Source organism: Bubalus kerabau, chromosome 9, assembly GCF_029407905.1.
Source record: "Bubalus kerabau isolate K-KA32 ecotype Philippines breed swamp buffalo chromosome 9, PCC_UOA_SB_1v2, whole genome shotgun sequence".
NCBI lineage: Eukaryota > Metazoa > Chordata > Mammalia > Artiodactyla > Bovidae > Bubalus > Bubalus kerabau.
In genome coordinates, this window is record NC_073632.1 from 23,189,913 (window position 1) to 23,207,143 (window position 17,231).

At 34.7% G+C, this 17,231-nt stretch overlaps 1 protein-coding gene across 9 annotated transcripts in view; it reads left to right on the top strand.

Moving 5' to 3' along the window:
* SENP6 (SUMO specific peptidase 6) overlaps nucleotides 1-16,840 on the top strand; it is a 132,048-nt gene extending 115,208 nt beyond the window's left edge. For 8 of the 9 annotated variants that reach the window (XM_055534826.1, XM_055534827.1, XM_055534829.1 and 5 more), the window contains 6 exons: nucleotides 3,894-4,324; nucleotides 9,214-9,317; nucleotides 9,558-9,646; nucleotides 10,840-10,908; nucleotides 11,011-11,161; nucleotides 14,325-16,840. In XM_055534826.1, the coding sequence (XP_055390801.1) occupies nucleotides 3,894-4,324; nucleotides 9,214-9,317; nucleotides 9,558-9,646; nucleotides 10,840-10,908; nucleotides 11,011-11,161; nucleotides 14,325-14,534 (1,054 nt within the window). In that variant the 3' untranslated portion in view covers nucleotides 14,535-16,840. The remainder of the gene's footprint in view (nucleotides 1-3,893; nucleotides 4,325-9,213; nucleotides 9,318-9,557; nucleotides 9,647-10,839; nucleotides 10,909-11,010; nucleotides 11,162-14,324) is intronic. The other variant, XM_055534832.1, reaches the window with a different exon arrangement.
* The last annotated feature ends 391 nt before the right edge of the window (nucleotides 16,841-17,231 follow it).

Below are 17,231 nucleotides of genomic sequence, written 5' to 3' on the forward strand. Positions count from 1 at the left end.
TTTTGTCAAAACTCTCCACCATAAACCATCTGTCCTGAGTGGCCCTACTCGGCATGGTTCATAGTTTCATTGAGTTAGACAAAGCTGTGGTCCATGTGAGGCTTCCCTGGTGGCTCAGACTATAAAGCGTCCATGTGATTAGATTGGTTAGTTTTCTGTGATTGTGGTTTTCAGTCTGTCTTCCTTCTGTTGGAGAAGGATAATAGCGTTATAGAAGCTTCCTGATTGGAGAGACTAAGGGGGAAACAGAGTCTTGTTCTGATGGGTAGGGCCATGCTCAGTAAATCTTTAGTCCAGTTTTCTGTTGCTGGGTGGGGCTGTGTTCCCTCCCTGCTATTTACCTGGGGCCAAACTCTGGTGGAGGTAACAATGATAATGGCGACCTCCTTCAAAAGGTCCCATGCCCACACTGCTACACTCAATGCCCCCAGCCCTGCAGCAGGCCACCGCCAACCCACGCCTCCAACAGAGGCTTTGGAACACTCACGGGAAAGTCTGGGTCAGTCTCTTGTGGGGTCACTGCTCCTTTCTCCTTGGTCCTGGAATGCACAAGCTTCTGTTTGTGCCCTCTGAGAGTCTGTTTCCCCTGTCCTGTGTAAGTTCTGGCGGCTCTTTGGTGGGATTAATGGCGGCCTTCTCCAAGGAGGGCTTATGCAATACCCAGGTCCACTACAGCCAGAGCCCCTGCCCCTGCGACAGGCCACTGCTTACCCATACCTCCGCAGGAGACACTCAAACACAGTTGTGTCTCAGTCTCTGTGGGGTCTCTGGGTCCTGTTGTACTCAAGGTATATTTGAGCCCTCTGAGCATCTCTGGTGGGTATGGAGTTTGATTCTAAAGGCGATTTCACCTACCATCTTGCTGGGGCTTCTCCTTTGCCCTTGGACATGGGTATCTCCTCACAGCCGCTCCAGCGGCATGCATTCACTCATTAAGCAAAAAGATATTTGGTATTTTGAAGGGTTGCATCGTGACCTTATATTTGTCTCTGCTAAGACAAATTATGAAATGACCTTGCTTTGTCTCATTTTTATCATGGTTGCAGAGTAACCTTGTTTGAGGTTGGTGTTCTGTAAGATTTTAATGTCTAATACGCCTGTCTGTGCCAAGCTAGCTTCTGAATGTGCTCTCTTTCTCATTATAAAAAACATTTACTATGTAGTATAGTCAGATTCTTTTTATTTAAAATCATGCTTTAATTATAACACCTATTATGATCTCTAATTAGCCCAGCCAAAGATAGTAGACTAAGTTAAAACATTGGTTATGACTGTAAAGCCCAACCTCTTCAAAATGATTTGAGTCAAACATAGTATCATAGTATCAATAAAATTTAAAACTAAGTTTAAAATTAATCTTTATAATTTCTTTATTTTCCTCAAAATTAGATTTCTTGACATTAATTTATCATATCAAGTAGCAAATGAGCTGCCCACTTGGTAAAAGGAAGGGGTATACATGGGAAGCCATTTGTCAGAAATTAATTATAAAAATTTAAAATAAAAATATAATTTGAGGCATATATAATTTAGTAATAGAGGCACATCCTTGGTCGTGGTATCTGATGTGGACGGATGCTGTGTTTAGTGCTTCGTGTCACCTTGGTTGTCTTGGTGAAAGGTAGCGAGTGAATTAGTTGTGTTCTGCAGAACTATGCTGTTTGTAGATGGAAGAATAACTTCCAGATCATGAGGACTTTTTTATAAAGAGGTAAAACTAATTAGATAGGCTGCCCTATATTCGTCATCTATTTTAATTTTCCTGGTGGTGGTAATTTCTTTAAGCTAAAAGTTGATAAGCTATTTGTTAAAAATTGTTGTAGTAATGGACAAGGAACAGAAATTTGATGTTTGGACCTAATCCAAACATCAAATTAAACTAAGTGAAATTGCCTGTTTTAGCCTTGTCTCCCACTAATGGCTTAAGGTCAAGGTATCTGCCATTAAAAGGGATCATAAAAGCAAAACTCTGGCTCTCAGAGGTTGAAAGTGAGGTGAGATGTATCCGATTCAGCTTTCTCTTTACAGCTAGGTGAAGGAAGATTTTTTTTTTACAACAGAAAAACTATGGCTCATCCATATTATCCATATTATCATAGCTTAAAAATGTTTATAACTGTGATAGACTTCAGTTTCAGCTATAGGTTGAGAGTCACTGTGGTATACCATGTTTAATCCATTTTTAAAGCACATTTTTTCACTTTATAACCTTTCTGAAGTTCAGATGTGACAGTGTCAGCTGTGTCTTTGGGCTGAGGAAGTGAGGAAGATGGTGTGTGCTCTTCTCCCAGCCTGGCCTGACCTAAGTCCATAGGGTCCTGAGGATTAATAGTTGAGGAGGGAAGCATTTCTCCATCTGGATTGTCAGTACTGAGGATGAAGGCAGCCTCTGTGAACTTTTCTACTTATTGTGTGTAATGAAGAGACTTACAGTGCTTCTTAGTATTACCTTGGGGGAATTTAATATTTTGCATAAATAGAATATGCAATAACTTTTGTCTGGGTCAACATTCATTTTTCATACAGCAAATATCTACTGAACTCCATACTCTATGACAAATATTGTGCTCAGCTAATAAATTATCTGACATCTTTAGCCTGTTTATTGGAGTGGGTTGCCATTCCTTTCTCCAGGGAATCTTCTCAACCCAGGGATCAAACCTGCGTCTCCTGTATTACAGGCAGATTGTTTACTGTCTGAGCCACCAGGGAAGACCCTTTCACATAACACTGTGCCTAGCAAATAGTATACCCTTAATAAAATTAGTTAGATTAATGAATATTAGCCACTTTTAGCTGTATAGCTTTTTACTCATAGCTTATATCCTACTATCAGGAACTATGATGATACCTGAATTCAGTTCTAGCTGGAATCCTATTGATACTTCTGTACTGATAATTAGACTAGATACATTATTTCAATTTAGTGTATTTTATTTCAGTAGAGTATGAGACAAGAATAATTTTTAGTATTAATAAATCCTTATGTTATTAATGCCTAATAAGTGTTATTTGTATCTATTAATACCTAATATTAATATTTAATAATACCTAGTTAATATTAACCAAGCTTCCCTGATAGATTCGTTGGCAAAGAATCTGCCTGCAGTGCAGGAGACTCCGGTTCGATTCCTGGGTCAGGAAGATCCACTGGAGAAGGGATAGGCTACCCACTCCAGTATTCTTGGGCTTCCCTGGTGGCTCAGCTAGTAAAGAATCCACCTGCAATGCAGGAGACCTAGATTTGATCCCTGGGTTGGGAAGATCCCTTGGAGAAGGGAAAGGCTACCCACTCCAGTACTCTGGCCTGGAGAATTCCATGGACTGTATAGTCCATGCAGTTGCAAAGAATCAGACACAACTGAGCAACTTTCACTCACTCACTCACCGTATTAACAAGAAAAACACAGATGAAAAGCCTTATAAAAACTATTATGTACAATATTTAGAAAATGTTCAAACTTATAAAGTCTAATTAGTTAGACTTCTGAAGATATTTTAATGTTGCTGGTTTTTTACCCTTGGCATAAATAAAACAAAGGAAAGGTAAATGGGAATGATGAATTGCAGTGATGTAATTTACATTTTGTTAAACGCCTGGAAAACGATGAATTTTTCATTCCAAAAGCAAGAAAATGTTCAAAGGATTGTTTGCAAAAGTGAATGCAGGCTAGGTAATTCTGAAAAAAATTATGTTATTTTTAAATAGACATTATACTCTGTTAATGAATCAGTGAGTCTTCAAACAAGTAGATTAATTTAAGAATTGAAAAAATTGGGCATTCTTAATAAATTTGTTTATAGACGCTTTAGAAAAAATATTTTAATATTTATTGCCAAATATAATAAACTTTTATAGTAATATATTCAGTAGTTTCATTTGTTTTTTACAGTGCACACTGGTTTTTGGCCGTTGTTTGTTTCCCTGGTTTGGAAAAACCAAAGTATGAACCTAATCCTCATTACCATGAAAATACAGTCACGCAAAAAAGTTCACCTGTAGAGGACAGTTGTATTTCTTCTCCTTCAGCCAGTGAAATGGACAGTTGTTCACAAAACTCTGCTGCCAAGCCTGTAATTAAGAAGATGCTAAACAGAAAGCATTGCGTAGCTGTAATTGATTCAAATAAAGAACAGGAAGAAAGTGACCCTCGTTACCGGAGAAACATAAGCAGTGTGAAATGTAGTCTGAAAAAAGTAAATCATACTGCAAATGAAAATGAAGAATCGAATAAAGGAGAACCCACATGCCAGAAATTTGTTGATAGGACTGAAAGTGAGAATGGCCTACAGAATGAATATTTAAGTTCTATGCACCATACAGGTATGTTACTAAATATTTCAAAAAAAATCAAAGAATTCAGAAGAAGTTGGATTTTTTAGAAATAGGATTAAAATTTCAGGGTGCACTTTTTCTTAAAGTCAGGTTTATTGTATAAACATTAATTGTATAAACATTAATGTTTATTGTATAAACATTTATTGTATAAATATATTTAATGTTTATTTACAGTAACATTCACTCATAAATATAGCTCAGTGACCTTTGATAAATGTATATATTCATGTAATCATTATAGCAATTGAGATTTAGAACCTTGCCATTACTCAAAACAATTCTCTTATGCCCCCTTTATAGTGAGTCTCCTCCCCTCATCCTTACAAAGAGTACAGTTTTAAAATTATAGTACAAGGTCTGCATTTTTCATTTGTAGGAACTTGGACTTGTTTTTATTTCGTAGGAAATTTACTTATTCAGCATAAACAGTAGTTGCACAATCTTAGCTCTAAAAGGCAAATTAGTTTGATCTTCTCAATTTACAGATGGGCAAATTGAGATCAAGAGGCAAAAAATTAAAGCTTTTTCCTCCAAATAGTTGTTGCCATTCAAATTAAAGGTTAGTTCCTGTTCCTCACTCTCTTTCATGGTTTTCAGTGGGAAGAAGGGCACTGGTCCAACCTTTGCTTTTTTATTTCCCTTCAATTCTAATAAAATTGTTTCTTTCCTTGAATGAGGTCCATATTACTAGCACTTATTCTAGAAATCTAAGGTTTCTCTTCAAATACTTTAATTTTTTATCAAGTCAACTGCAGAATTTCCACTTCAACCTCAAAGTAAAATAGTCCATTTCACGAACTATAGTATGCTATATATATAAGATAGCAAACTTAATAAACTATGAATAGATTTAATACATTCCCTTTGGAGGAAAAAACTCAGTATAAGACATAGAAGAAATTATGTGACCTCAGAAAGAACCTATCAAAAGTTGTGAATGCTGAGCATACTTTGGGTACTTCTACCAGCGTATGTTATTTTGGTAAATCAGAAAGCTGTTGCTGCATTCTTACAAAAATATTTTTTGTTTGACATGCTCAGCTGCATAAAGCTGATATTAGGCCTATGGATATTGGTCTTTGTGCCTTTTAGCGGGTGTAAGATAAGAGGCAAAAGGGGGGAATTTAGCAGATAAAGCAAAAGAGTGCATCAAAACCAAGCAGATAAATGCAGTTGACCCTTGAACAGCATGGGATTTAGGGGTGCTGACCCTCTGACAGTCAAAATCCACCTCTGACTTTATCATCAGCCATTTGTGTCATACCACTGTTCCACATCCACAGATTCACATCCCTGGATTCAGCCAGCCTCGGATTGTGCAGTACTGTACTGACCTCTTTCTTGGGCGAAAAAAAAACCCATGTGTAAGTGGACAGTGCAGTTCAAACCTGTGCTGTTCAAAGGTCAACAGTACTTATTTTTATTGCTGACTTTCTAATATATTTCATCAGGGAGGAAATGGAATGAAGAAAGGCAAAATAGGTAGTTACCAAGTCACTGTAATTTTTTTCAGTTTTAGTATTTTAATACTTGAATAGAAGAAAAAAGTAATAAAAAGCATTGAATAGCTACATTAACTACCATTTTGCTACACTGAAAGCATTGCTTAGATGGGCACTCTGAAGATTAAGCCTTCAGGGCAGTGTGCACTGTTTTTCACTGCCTTTGAACAAAGTCCTGCCAATTAGTACATGAGAAGATGCTGGATATCATTAGTCATGAGGGAAAAATAAATCAAAACCACAAGCCTATAGAGTGGATTAATGTCTGCTTAAGCCTACTTTTATAGAGTATGGCTAGAATTGGAAAGTCAGATGCCAATAGGTGTTGGTGAGGATGTGGGGAAATTGAAAACTTCATATATTATTAATGTAGGAAGGTAAAATGCTACAGCTTGCTTTGGAAGACAGTTTGACAGTTTCTTAAGAAGTTAGACATAAAGTTATAATATGATCCAGCAGTTCCACTCTTAGATAAATACCCGAGAGAAATAAAAACGTATGTCCACACAAAGACTTGGGCATGAACAATTACAGCAGCATTATTCACAACAGCCAAAAGGTAGAAACAACCCAGATGTTCATCAACTGATAGATGGATAATGAAAACATGATATATCTATTTAATGGAATATAATTAGGCCATAAAAAGAAATGAAGTAGTGATACATGTTACAACATGGATGAAACTGAGAACATGTTAAGTTGAAGTAGTCACAGAAGACCACATATTAATGTGAGTCTATTTGTATTAAATCTCCCAAACAGAAAGCCTGTAAGAGTAGATTAATGGTTGCTTAAGGCTGCTTGGGGATTGGAGAGGAATATGGGGAAAACGGAGTGATAGCTAAAGGGTTTTAAGGTTTGTTTTTGCTTGTTTGTTTTGAGATTTGGAAACATTTTGAAAATGTTTTAAAATTGATTCTGGTGATGGTTGCACACAGTATGTGTAAATATACCAAAAACCACTTAATTGTACACTTTAAGGGGGTGAATTGTATGGTATGTGAATTATATCTCTAAAGAACATTTTTTAAGTTCCTTTTCGATGAATAATTTCATATAGTTTAATATGAATTCAAGTTAAAAAATGAATTAAAATGCATGGCTTAGAGCAATGAGACAAAGCCTTAGGGCTTCCTTCTTGTACACAAACCCCAGAAATTCCTAGTGGCCCTTTCCTACAAGTTAGTGTTCTAGTTGAGAAGTAACGGGTTAAATTATGAGTATATGTCCCAGTGATTCCTTTAGTTTGCCCTTTCAGTATCTGTTTTTTATTCTTTGAAAAATTATAGTTTGTGCTTTGTTGTGTTTTTGTTTTTTTTGTTTTTTTTTTTTTAGTGTTTTTCTATCCTTTTTTAATGTTTTCTTAATCCAGTGATGATACTGTCCCACAGTTCTCTAGAATGGGTTTGTATTTTTTTTAAGGAATGAAGTCTCATTTTTCATCAGATGTTTTCAAGGCCTCACTCACCCAAAAGAACATTGAATAGCCTCAGAGAGGATGGTTTAAGCAGTCTATGCTATATAAAATTATGACATCAAAATTTAAGAAGAGGAGAGCTTGTAAAAAAATTTTGTGATAATGATTTGTACCTTATTGATCTATTTCTGTTTGGTCTGATAGTTGACAGGATTTAAATGAAGCATTTTAGGTAGTTTAAACATAATTTAACCACTGAACACATATAGTCACAGTGACTTCAATGTAGGTTGACATGCTACAGCAAATAAATAGAATTGTATATTGACACAGGGATTAGGTTTTTAAGATCAATTGTAGGCAAGTAATAATGTGTGTTGTTATTACTTTGATTTGCTGCTTTTTCAGTTGGGCACCATTTGAAATAGTTATCTTGCGATGTATGGTATCAATACATGAAAAATATGTTTAAATTCTAGAATCACACTTGGTTAGGGATCTTCAGATAATCTCACTATGTGAGAACCTCAGGAACTGGGACTGGTTGTGAGAATAGCTGATTGAGTTACTGCCACTCAATTTATACTAGAGCATTTGTTTACTGAACGAAATAACTGAAGAAATTGACTATACTATATACTTTTCTCTCTTTTTTACAATGCACATGTGTTTTCTTTTGTATAAAGTTCATGTTTATATGACACAATTTCTGGGTAAAAGGTATAATTACGAATATTTTGCTACTAAAACAACTTGATTGTAATTACTAATTCTGAATTACCTAAGGATTTAGACAAATTTTACTTAAATATAGGTATTTTAGCTTCAAAACATTAAAATACAAATTTTTAAAAAGATAAATTTTAAAGGTTATTCTTTGCATAATAAAAGGATTAATCATAGGGCTTTATTATTTTAAATAGTATTTTTTTGATCACAACATTTAAACTTACTATATGTTAAATATATATCTTTTCAGGAGCACTTTTATCCTGCTATCTTCCCATCTTGTCTTGCTTAATAATATTAGTATTCTTAATGCTCTTTTAATAACTTGTACTAAATAAGTTAAATCCTGTCTAAAATACCTTGAAGTCATGCTTTTAAAAAACTTGGAAATCGTATGCTCTATAGTAAACAATATTTGTATATTTGGCATCAAAGTTCCTGACTCAGTTTTCATTATTTTTTTAAGTCTTCTCTTTCTTTAAGCTTAATCATTGATTTTTAAGGATTTGGATTCTTAAAAGAGACTTTTAAAATAATTCATTTCAGATATTTCTGTGAGTCATTTACTTTCATACTACCAGCATCTACATTGGCTTGTGTTGTTTTATTTTATTGAAAAATCTTATGAATATAACCAAACATGAAGGAAAAGTGTACCAAGTTGAAGAGTTTATCCATAACTACTAATATCATTATTTTCATTTTTGTGTTTTTTAAAAATTATTTGTGCAAAAGCAAGCCCATCTTACTATGTTTTAATCATGTTTTTCAATTTGTACAATTTTCTATATTTTCACAATTTTAATTTCTCACATGTACACAGTATTTCATTTTATGTTCTATATTTGCTGAGTATTCCTGTTATTGAACAGTTATTTTCAAACTATTGTAGTTTCTGTTATTAAAGATATCAAGCATACCTAGCACAAAACCTTTATTTACAGACATGTATTTAAATATACATAAATTTTAATAATAAAATGATAGCTAGTTTTTAATATTTAATGAATTTAGGGTGTGAGTAGTAGAAACAGCTCTGCAAATAGTATGACAGTCCAGGTTTTTAAAAAAGTAACTTATTTTGTATTTGTGATATTACATGCTAAGACAAACTTTATATTTGTCATTACTCTATAATTGCTAGCATTAATTTTAAGATCATATACTTTTAAGTTACGTACATATTCTTTTTAAGAATTATGTAATATTTCTTATTGATACAGATGGTTTAAGCAAAATAAGGCTAAACTACAGTGATGAATCAGCGGAAGGTAGTAAAATGCTTGAAGAGGAGCTCATCGACTTCTCAGAAGACCAGGATAACCAGGTGAAACTTAATGCTTAGCAAGGAGTTCCAATATTTTATATCATTAGAAGTTTTTCTTTGGATTCCTATGCAGTTCCTTCGGGATTGAGTGACATACAACATTTTCTAAAGTCTAATCACCTAATTAGAGATATATTTTATACATATTTGCCACAAGGATTTTTACCCTCAGTAGTGCTGTTTTGTTATCAGTTATTTAGATTTTATAGCTTCAGTACTAACAGTAGGCTGTCTTTGTAGGATGATAGCAGTGATGATGGACTCCTTGCTGACGACAGCTGCAGTTCAGAAATAGGACAGTGGCATTTAAAGCCTACTCTCTGTAAACAGTAAGCGCGACTGCATCTTGTAAACCAGCTGGTGACTCTTATTCACGTACTCTCCTAGAATAAAATATTAGCCATACTGTTTTAACTGAAACAAGTACTTAAGCAAAAATCGCAAAGGCTTTCAGAATCAGTGAGGAAAACCTGGGTCATGCCTACTAATGTCGGGATTGAGTTGGGGAGAATGGAAATCATTTCAGTTCTCCATTTGCCCACTTTCCGTCTCTGTGCAAGTGCATAGAAAGCCACTATTCCTTTTGGATATGTAGTGATTTGAAGCAGGAAAGGGCAAAGAATTTTCATTCCGATTCACGTCGGTAGCGTGGGGACTGGAGTTGACACGTTCCATAGCCACTGTGTGAAGGCTGTAGAGTGACTCAGGCAGTCCTAAGAGGCGTGTTCCAGGGAACCTCACACTGAGAGTGAGTCTGTTTTGGTTCTCAGAAGTACATATTCTGAGATCTCTCCAGGGTCTCCAGACTTCAGGGATGAAGTACCTATTTCACTTAATCTCTTCTTGACTTTTTGTAGGAAATCTTGTCTGAAATTCTAGTAACAGCATTTGAAAAGCAAACGTCAGTATAAAGGAAAACATAAGAGACCTACAGCAGTTAAAAGATTTTCTCCAAATCCCATAAAATGTTAGCCAGGAAGAACCTAGGTCTTTAATCATTTCAGGACTTCCTGTACTACATTAAACTTGCTCACATACTTAGGTTTAAGAACAAAATTTTGATAATTAAGTGTTTTTTTATAGTAAGTGTTCTAAAGTGGAATCTTGCCCCAAACAGTGGATTCTAAGCTAATTCTTTTATGTGAAGATTACCTGTTTTGGTATTTAAAATATCAGTAGATTTTTAAAATGGGATTATCTTTCTTCTGCTTTTGTGTGGTCTCACTTTTGGTACTTTGGAACAGGAAATGTTCAAATTTTCAGAATTGTTTTGATTTTGTACTAAATTTTGAAGTATTTTTAGGAACTAGCTATGGAATTTTGGTGAAATATATTCATAACTTAGGTATGGCTAAATTATTACTCTATAATTCAGCAGTTAATATAATCATGGGTAGTTAAGTATTATTAGGGTGTTTTTGCCTAAAAGGTTTATACCCCCCCTCCATTTTATTGTTGTTGTACATCTTTTTATGCCTTTTAAACATTAATAAAATATTAATATTTGGCCATTTTATTTCAGACCTTGTATCTTACTGATGGACTCACTCAGAGGCCCTTCTCGATCAAATGTTGTCAAAATTCTAAGAGAGTAAGTTCAAAACTCGACCTGTACTTTGTATTCTGGTGGGGATGAGGAAGTATGTATATTTATATGTATGTATGTGTTCTTACTATATACATGTCATTGCAGGTATTTAGAGGTGGAATGGGAAGTTAAAAAAGGAAGCAAAAGAAGTTTTTCCAAAGATGTTATGAAAGGCTCTAATCCAAAAGTACCACAGCAAAACAACTTTAGTGACTGTGGCGTATATGTATTGCAGTATGTAGAGAGCTTTTTTGAGGTGGGTTTCGGTTGGTTGGATCTGACTTAATAAATACTGAAATGGTGTTTTTGATCTTACGTTAGTGTTAAAGACACAATAATCAAATATTTTGGAGAGACTGAAAACTGCTGTTTCAAAAATTATTCCAGGGAGCAAAAACTCATAAATCGGAGAATATTTAAGACATAAAAAAGACTGTACTCCATGTAATCCGAATCCACTCACTTCTATCACTGATCAGCTCTTCTTCTCCACTGGCTCTTTTGGCCTTAAAGAAATCTCTGCCATGATTCAGGCTCTATCTTTTTACCTTCTTTTCTTCCCTTCACAAATGTATTTCTGGACACATATTTATATTCATTGTCTTCATTTCCACAAATCCTACTTGCTTCTCAAATCTGTGTAATCTGGCTTGACCCTCCCCCTTACGCTGGAATTGTTCCTGACCTCCCGGCACCATTGACACTGCCGAGCATTCCTTCCTCGTAACACACTCTTCGTTTGACTTTACCGTGCATACCTGTCTTGGATATTCTTTACAGTTTATCTTGACTTCTTCCTCTTCTTCATCCGCCAGCCATTGTGCCATAAGTTCTGTGAATTCCATCACTCAGTGTCACACATGCTGAGTCCCTTAACCCCGCGAGCACTTTCTCAGTTCAGTTCAATAGCATCACTATTCCACAGTGCTGTACCAACCTCTGACTAGGATTCCTTTTTTTTTTTTTTTTTAATTTATTTATTTTAATTGGAGGCTAATTACAGTATTGTAGTGGTTTTGCCATACATTGACATGAATCCGCCACGGGTATACATGTGTTCCCCATCGTGAAACCCCCTCCCACCTCCCTCCCCATCCCATCCCTCTGGGTCATCCCAGTGCACCAGCCCTGAGCACCCTGTATCATGCATTGAACCTGGACTGGCGATTCGTTTCACATATGATAATCTGCATGTTTCAGTGCCATTCTCTCAAATCATCCCACCCTTGCCTTTTCCCACAGAGTCCAAAAGACTGTTGTATACATCTGTGTCTCTTTTGCTGTCTCACATATAGGGTCATCATTACCGTCTTTCTAAATTCCATATATATGCATTTAGTATACTGTTAAAATTTTTTAATGTATTCATTTATTTGTAATTGGAGGATAATTGCTTTACACAAGCTCCCTGTGTTGTACAGCAGCTTCCCACTAGCTACCTGTTTTATACACGGTAGTGTATATACGTTAGTGCCACTTGCTCCGTTCCTCTCACCCTGTCCTTCCCCTGCTGTGTCCACAAGTCCATTGTCTACAGCTGCGTTTCTAGTCTTCCCCTGCAGACAGCTTCATCAGATTCCATATACATGCGTTAAATATACGGTATTTGTTTTTCTTCTTCTGCCTTCCTTCACCCTGTATGATAAGCTCTAGGTTCATCCACCTCAGTTCAACTGACTAAAATGTATTCCTTTTTATGGCTAATATTCCATCGTGTATATGTACCACAACTTGTTTATCCATTCATCTCTCGATGGACATCTAGGCTGCTTCCATGTCCTGGCTGTTGTAAATAGTGCTTCAGTGAACATGGGGGTGCATGTGTCCTTTTGAACTATGGTTTTCTCAGGGTATATGCCCAGTAGTGGGATTGCTGGATCATGCGGTCGTTTTACTCATTTTTTTTAAGAAATCTCCATACTGCTCTCCATAGTGGTTGTATCAGTTTACATTCCCACCAACAGTGCACGAGGGTTCCCTTTTTTCTACATCCTCTCCAGCATTTATTGTTTGTAGATTTTTTGATGATGGCCATTCTGAGTCGTGTGAGGTGATATCTCATTTTAGTTTTAATTTGCATTTCCTGAATAATGAGTGATGCTGAGCATCTTTTCATGTGTTTGTTGGCCATCTGTATGTCTTCTTTGGAGAAATGTCCGTTAAAGTCTTCTGCCCATGTTTTCATTAGGTTGTTTGTTTCTATGATACTGAAATGCGTGCGTTGCTTGTATGTTTTGGAGGTCAATCCTTTGTCAGTTTGCAGTTGTTTTCTCCCATTCTGAGGGCTGTCTTTCCATTTTGTTTATCATTTCCTTTGCTGTGCAAATGCTTTTAAGTTTAATTAAGTCCCATTTGTTTGTTTTTATTTCCATTACTCTGGGAGGTGGGTCAAAGAGGATCTTGCTTTGATTTATGTCAAAGAGCAGGGTGCCTATGTTTTGCTCTTAAGAGTTTTATAGTTTTTGCCCTTACATTTTGTTCTTTAATCCATTTTGAGTTTATTTTTGGGTATGATGTTAGAAAGTGTTGTAATTTCATTCTTTTACATGTAGCTTGCTGGGCCTCTTGCCGTGTTTTTTTCACAGTTGTCTTCCCAAAACTCAAATTTAATCATGTTACTTTCCTGCTTTAAATCTTATAATGGCTTCCTGTTGCTTTTGAGTTAAAAGACTGGAATCCTTCACATGACCTGCATGCTCTAACTCCTGTCCAAGCTTCTAGCCTTCTTTCTACCCTTCTCACTCCAGCATTCTGTGTACCATCTACCTGAATGTCATTTTAGGCTCTCATATTCTCTCTTGCCTCCAGACATTGATACCTATTTCCCTCCCTGGAATATTCTTCCCTGTTGCTTCCATCATTCCTTATTTGACTAATTCCTACTCATTCTTTAGACCTTAGCATAAATATCACATTTTGATACTGTGCTACACCCTTAGGTATGTATTCTCATAGGACTCTCTGCTTCTCCTGTCTTAGTACCTGTCACATCCATTGTTTTAATTGTTGAGTTATCTGTCTAGACTGGGGTCAGCAATCCTTTTCATAAGGGGCTAGGTCATAAATATTTTAGGTTCTGTGGCCATACGGTCTCTGCTCTCCATTTTGCTGTTGTGCGTGAAAGAAAAAGCATCCGTAGACAGCATGTAGATGAGTTACTGTGGTGATGTTCCAATTAGGCTTTATTTACAAAAACAGGCAATAGGCAGGATTTGACCCACTGGCTGTAGTTTGCTCACCCTTGATCTGTAAGCAGAAATTTTCTTACATCTCCAGTGCCTAGCAAAATGCCTGGGGCATGTTACTGATTTTTTTTTCATTTCTACTCTTTTGTCATTGAAACTAAATGCTTTTGTCATTGAAACTAAAATATTACTTATTATAATTTTCTGATGTGCATTTAATATTTTTATTTTCAGAATCCAATTCTCAATTTTGAATTACCTATGAATCTGGCAAACTGGTTTCCTCCCCCAAGAATGAGAACAAAAAGAGAAGAAATCCGAAACATAATTCTGAAGCTACAGGAAGATCAGAGCAAAGAGAAAAAGAAGCATAAGGACACTTACTCAACAGAAACGTCTTTAGGTGAAGGAACAGAACAATATATCAATAGCATCTCAGATTGACCATTTCTGATGCTTCTGCAGAGTATTGCCTTCAGAAACTGAGTGACTTTCAACTTTGGGTATAGACAGTAAAGAACTGAAATACTCACTACTCAGAGTGATTTGGAAATGTTAATGATTGTATAAAAATGTCATATAATTAATTTCCAATGGAGTATGTATTAAGTAAAAGTCTGTAAATATGTTAATGAGGCCAATTTTTCCAGCATTTATAATTATTTTTTTCACTTGTTAGGAAGCTTTTGTTATGTATTTTCTGTTAATAGTACTTAAAACTGCAACTTCTAAACACAAATAAATAAAAAAAATATTTATAGGAGGAAATGATTAATTTGATATTCTTTAGTGAAATTAAATTCTTCAGTGGGTGTGATATATTTCATGGGAATATTCGAGTATCTATGATGATCTTTTCACTTTTGCATTTGTTTTAAAATAAAACATAAAAATAAGATTAAATTGAAGGCATTTTGAACAAGAAAGACATCTTCATATGCTTGTATAGCAGGAAAAAATAACAGGTTTTTTTAACCCAGATACTTCCTTGTGTTTGGAGAACTTGGCCCCAAAAGTATAATAAATATAATTTTACTCAATTATTTAAGAAGAAGCAAGTCAAAGAAAAATAACTTTGAATTATATACTACTACATAATAACTATATCATATGTTATTGTGAAGTACCTTTCTGAAGATATCAAAAACTCAGGTTAAAACTATTCTGGTAAGTACAGCTTGAATTTCAAGTATCCCATGTTACCTTCCTATATTAAAGTATCTACAATCTGTGTGATATAGTTAATTGATAAACATTTTTAACCTGTGAACACAGAAATTTAAATAGGAATTTACTATTTTTTGTAATGACTTTTGCTATTTTTTCATTGCTCATTTTGTTCTTGTTATTTTGATATACAAAGTACCAGACTTTTTGGACCTGAGTTTTTTAGTGAAAATTATTTTTACATGTAAAAGTACTATCTTTAATCAGTTGCATACTGCAGAAAATAATAGTCTATCTTGAATTGCCCTTTAAAAACACTAAAATGTGGTGGTGGTGACACGTTTACAGTTCATGTAGGAATCTTGCATATATCTGCTAAAACTATTATTTTCAAATGAAATGTTACACATTCTTTCAAATTAACTTTGAGACTTGAAATTATATATTTGAAAAGTCATTTTTTTGTTAAATAATTTAAAAAGCACATATAACAAACATAGTTGAGAATAAAAGAAAGACCGTTTTTAATCAGCAGTTACTTTATTTTTAATCTGGCCGTTTCTGGCATTGCAACCCACATTTTAGGCTACTTTATTGAATTTAACAAAGTCCATGGATGTTTGGGGTGGATTTGGGGTGTTGTTAACAACAACCAAAAAAAAAAAAAAAGAAAAAATCGGCTTTATACACACTCATTAAAGGAAAAATTAAAATGTTAAGTTTCAGGAACATCACCATCAGTGGTATTGATTATGGACTTGTTACTTGGAACTATCTTAACATTTTTATTTGTGATTATATTATTACTTTTTAAGGAATACCCTAGAGCTCTTAGCTCAGATATGAAAAGACAAGTTTATTATTTACTGAATATGGACCAAGAAAGAAATTAAAAAAAGAAAAACCTGATGGCAGTACGCAAAACTGGCATATTTTTTTCACTGTACTGTGTTAGAATTTAAGGTACAGAAAGAACTATTCTAAAATGCTTGTTTTTGTTTCAGTTTATAATGGTTACATTTTTCACTCTTAATTTTTAAAAAGATAAAAAAATAACCTGTCCCTTGGGCCAGTTCAGTCCATCATGTTTTGACATGAGAAATACAGATATGTCTGTTAACTTTCTAGAGGCAGAGTATCCAGCTGTTTGATCATATTTCTCCCACCCTGTATAAAATTCTATATTTAAAAGTTATGCTAATGACTTTGCTTTGGAGATAAAAATCTTTGGAGATTGCCAGGTTGAGCTCCAAAATTCGAGTTGAGAATCTTTGGTGTGTATGCACATTTACTTGCTAATTGTGTACTCTGGTACTTCTACATGTAGTTTATAGTGGGTATCAACCTTTTAAAATGTATTATTAGTACTCAGAAGTTGTGAAACAGAATTTTAAAGCTTAGAGGTTTGTTACTAGATGCTGAAACTGCATGACAGTATCTGGTGTCTTAACTAATTAGATAGATTTGTTGTATTTGTTTTCTTGTTGGATAGAATAACACTTAATCATTTTTAGAAGGGTTTTAGATTACTTGCCATAAAATTTGTATGTGTCTTAGCTCTTGGTAGTTTACGAGCAAAGTTGGCATTCAATTAGTCCTTTTCCTTTGATATTGCTAAGACAGCTGAAAACTTAATAGTATTATTTCAGGTTTATATAAACCTAAATCAGTTAAGCATAGTAACCTGTGCTTAAATTATTAGTTAATTAAATGTAGGAGATTTTATTTGAAAGGATGAAATTATATCTTGTTTAAGTCACCAAAATGAATTTCATATTTTTTCTCTTTAAAAAACTATGATCTCTGAGAACTGTAAGATAAAAAAAAAGAATGTTTTAATTTCCCAGAAGTTAAAAATTAAAGTCTCAGAAAATTGACTGAAGAGGAATAATAAAGAATATATTTTAATATATATGATCAAGAGTTGGTGGCATAAAGCTTACTGGGATGTAGTAATAGAAAGGGTAATGTAGT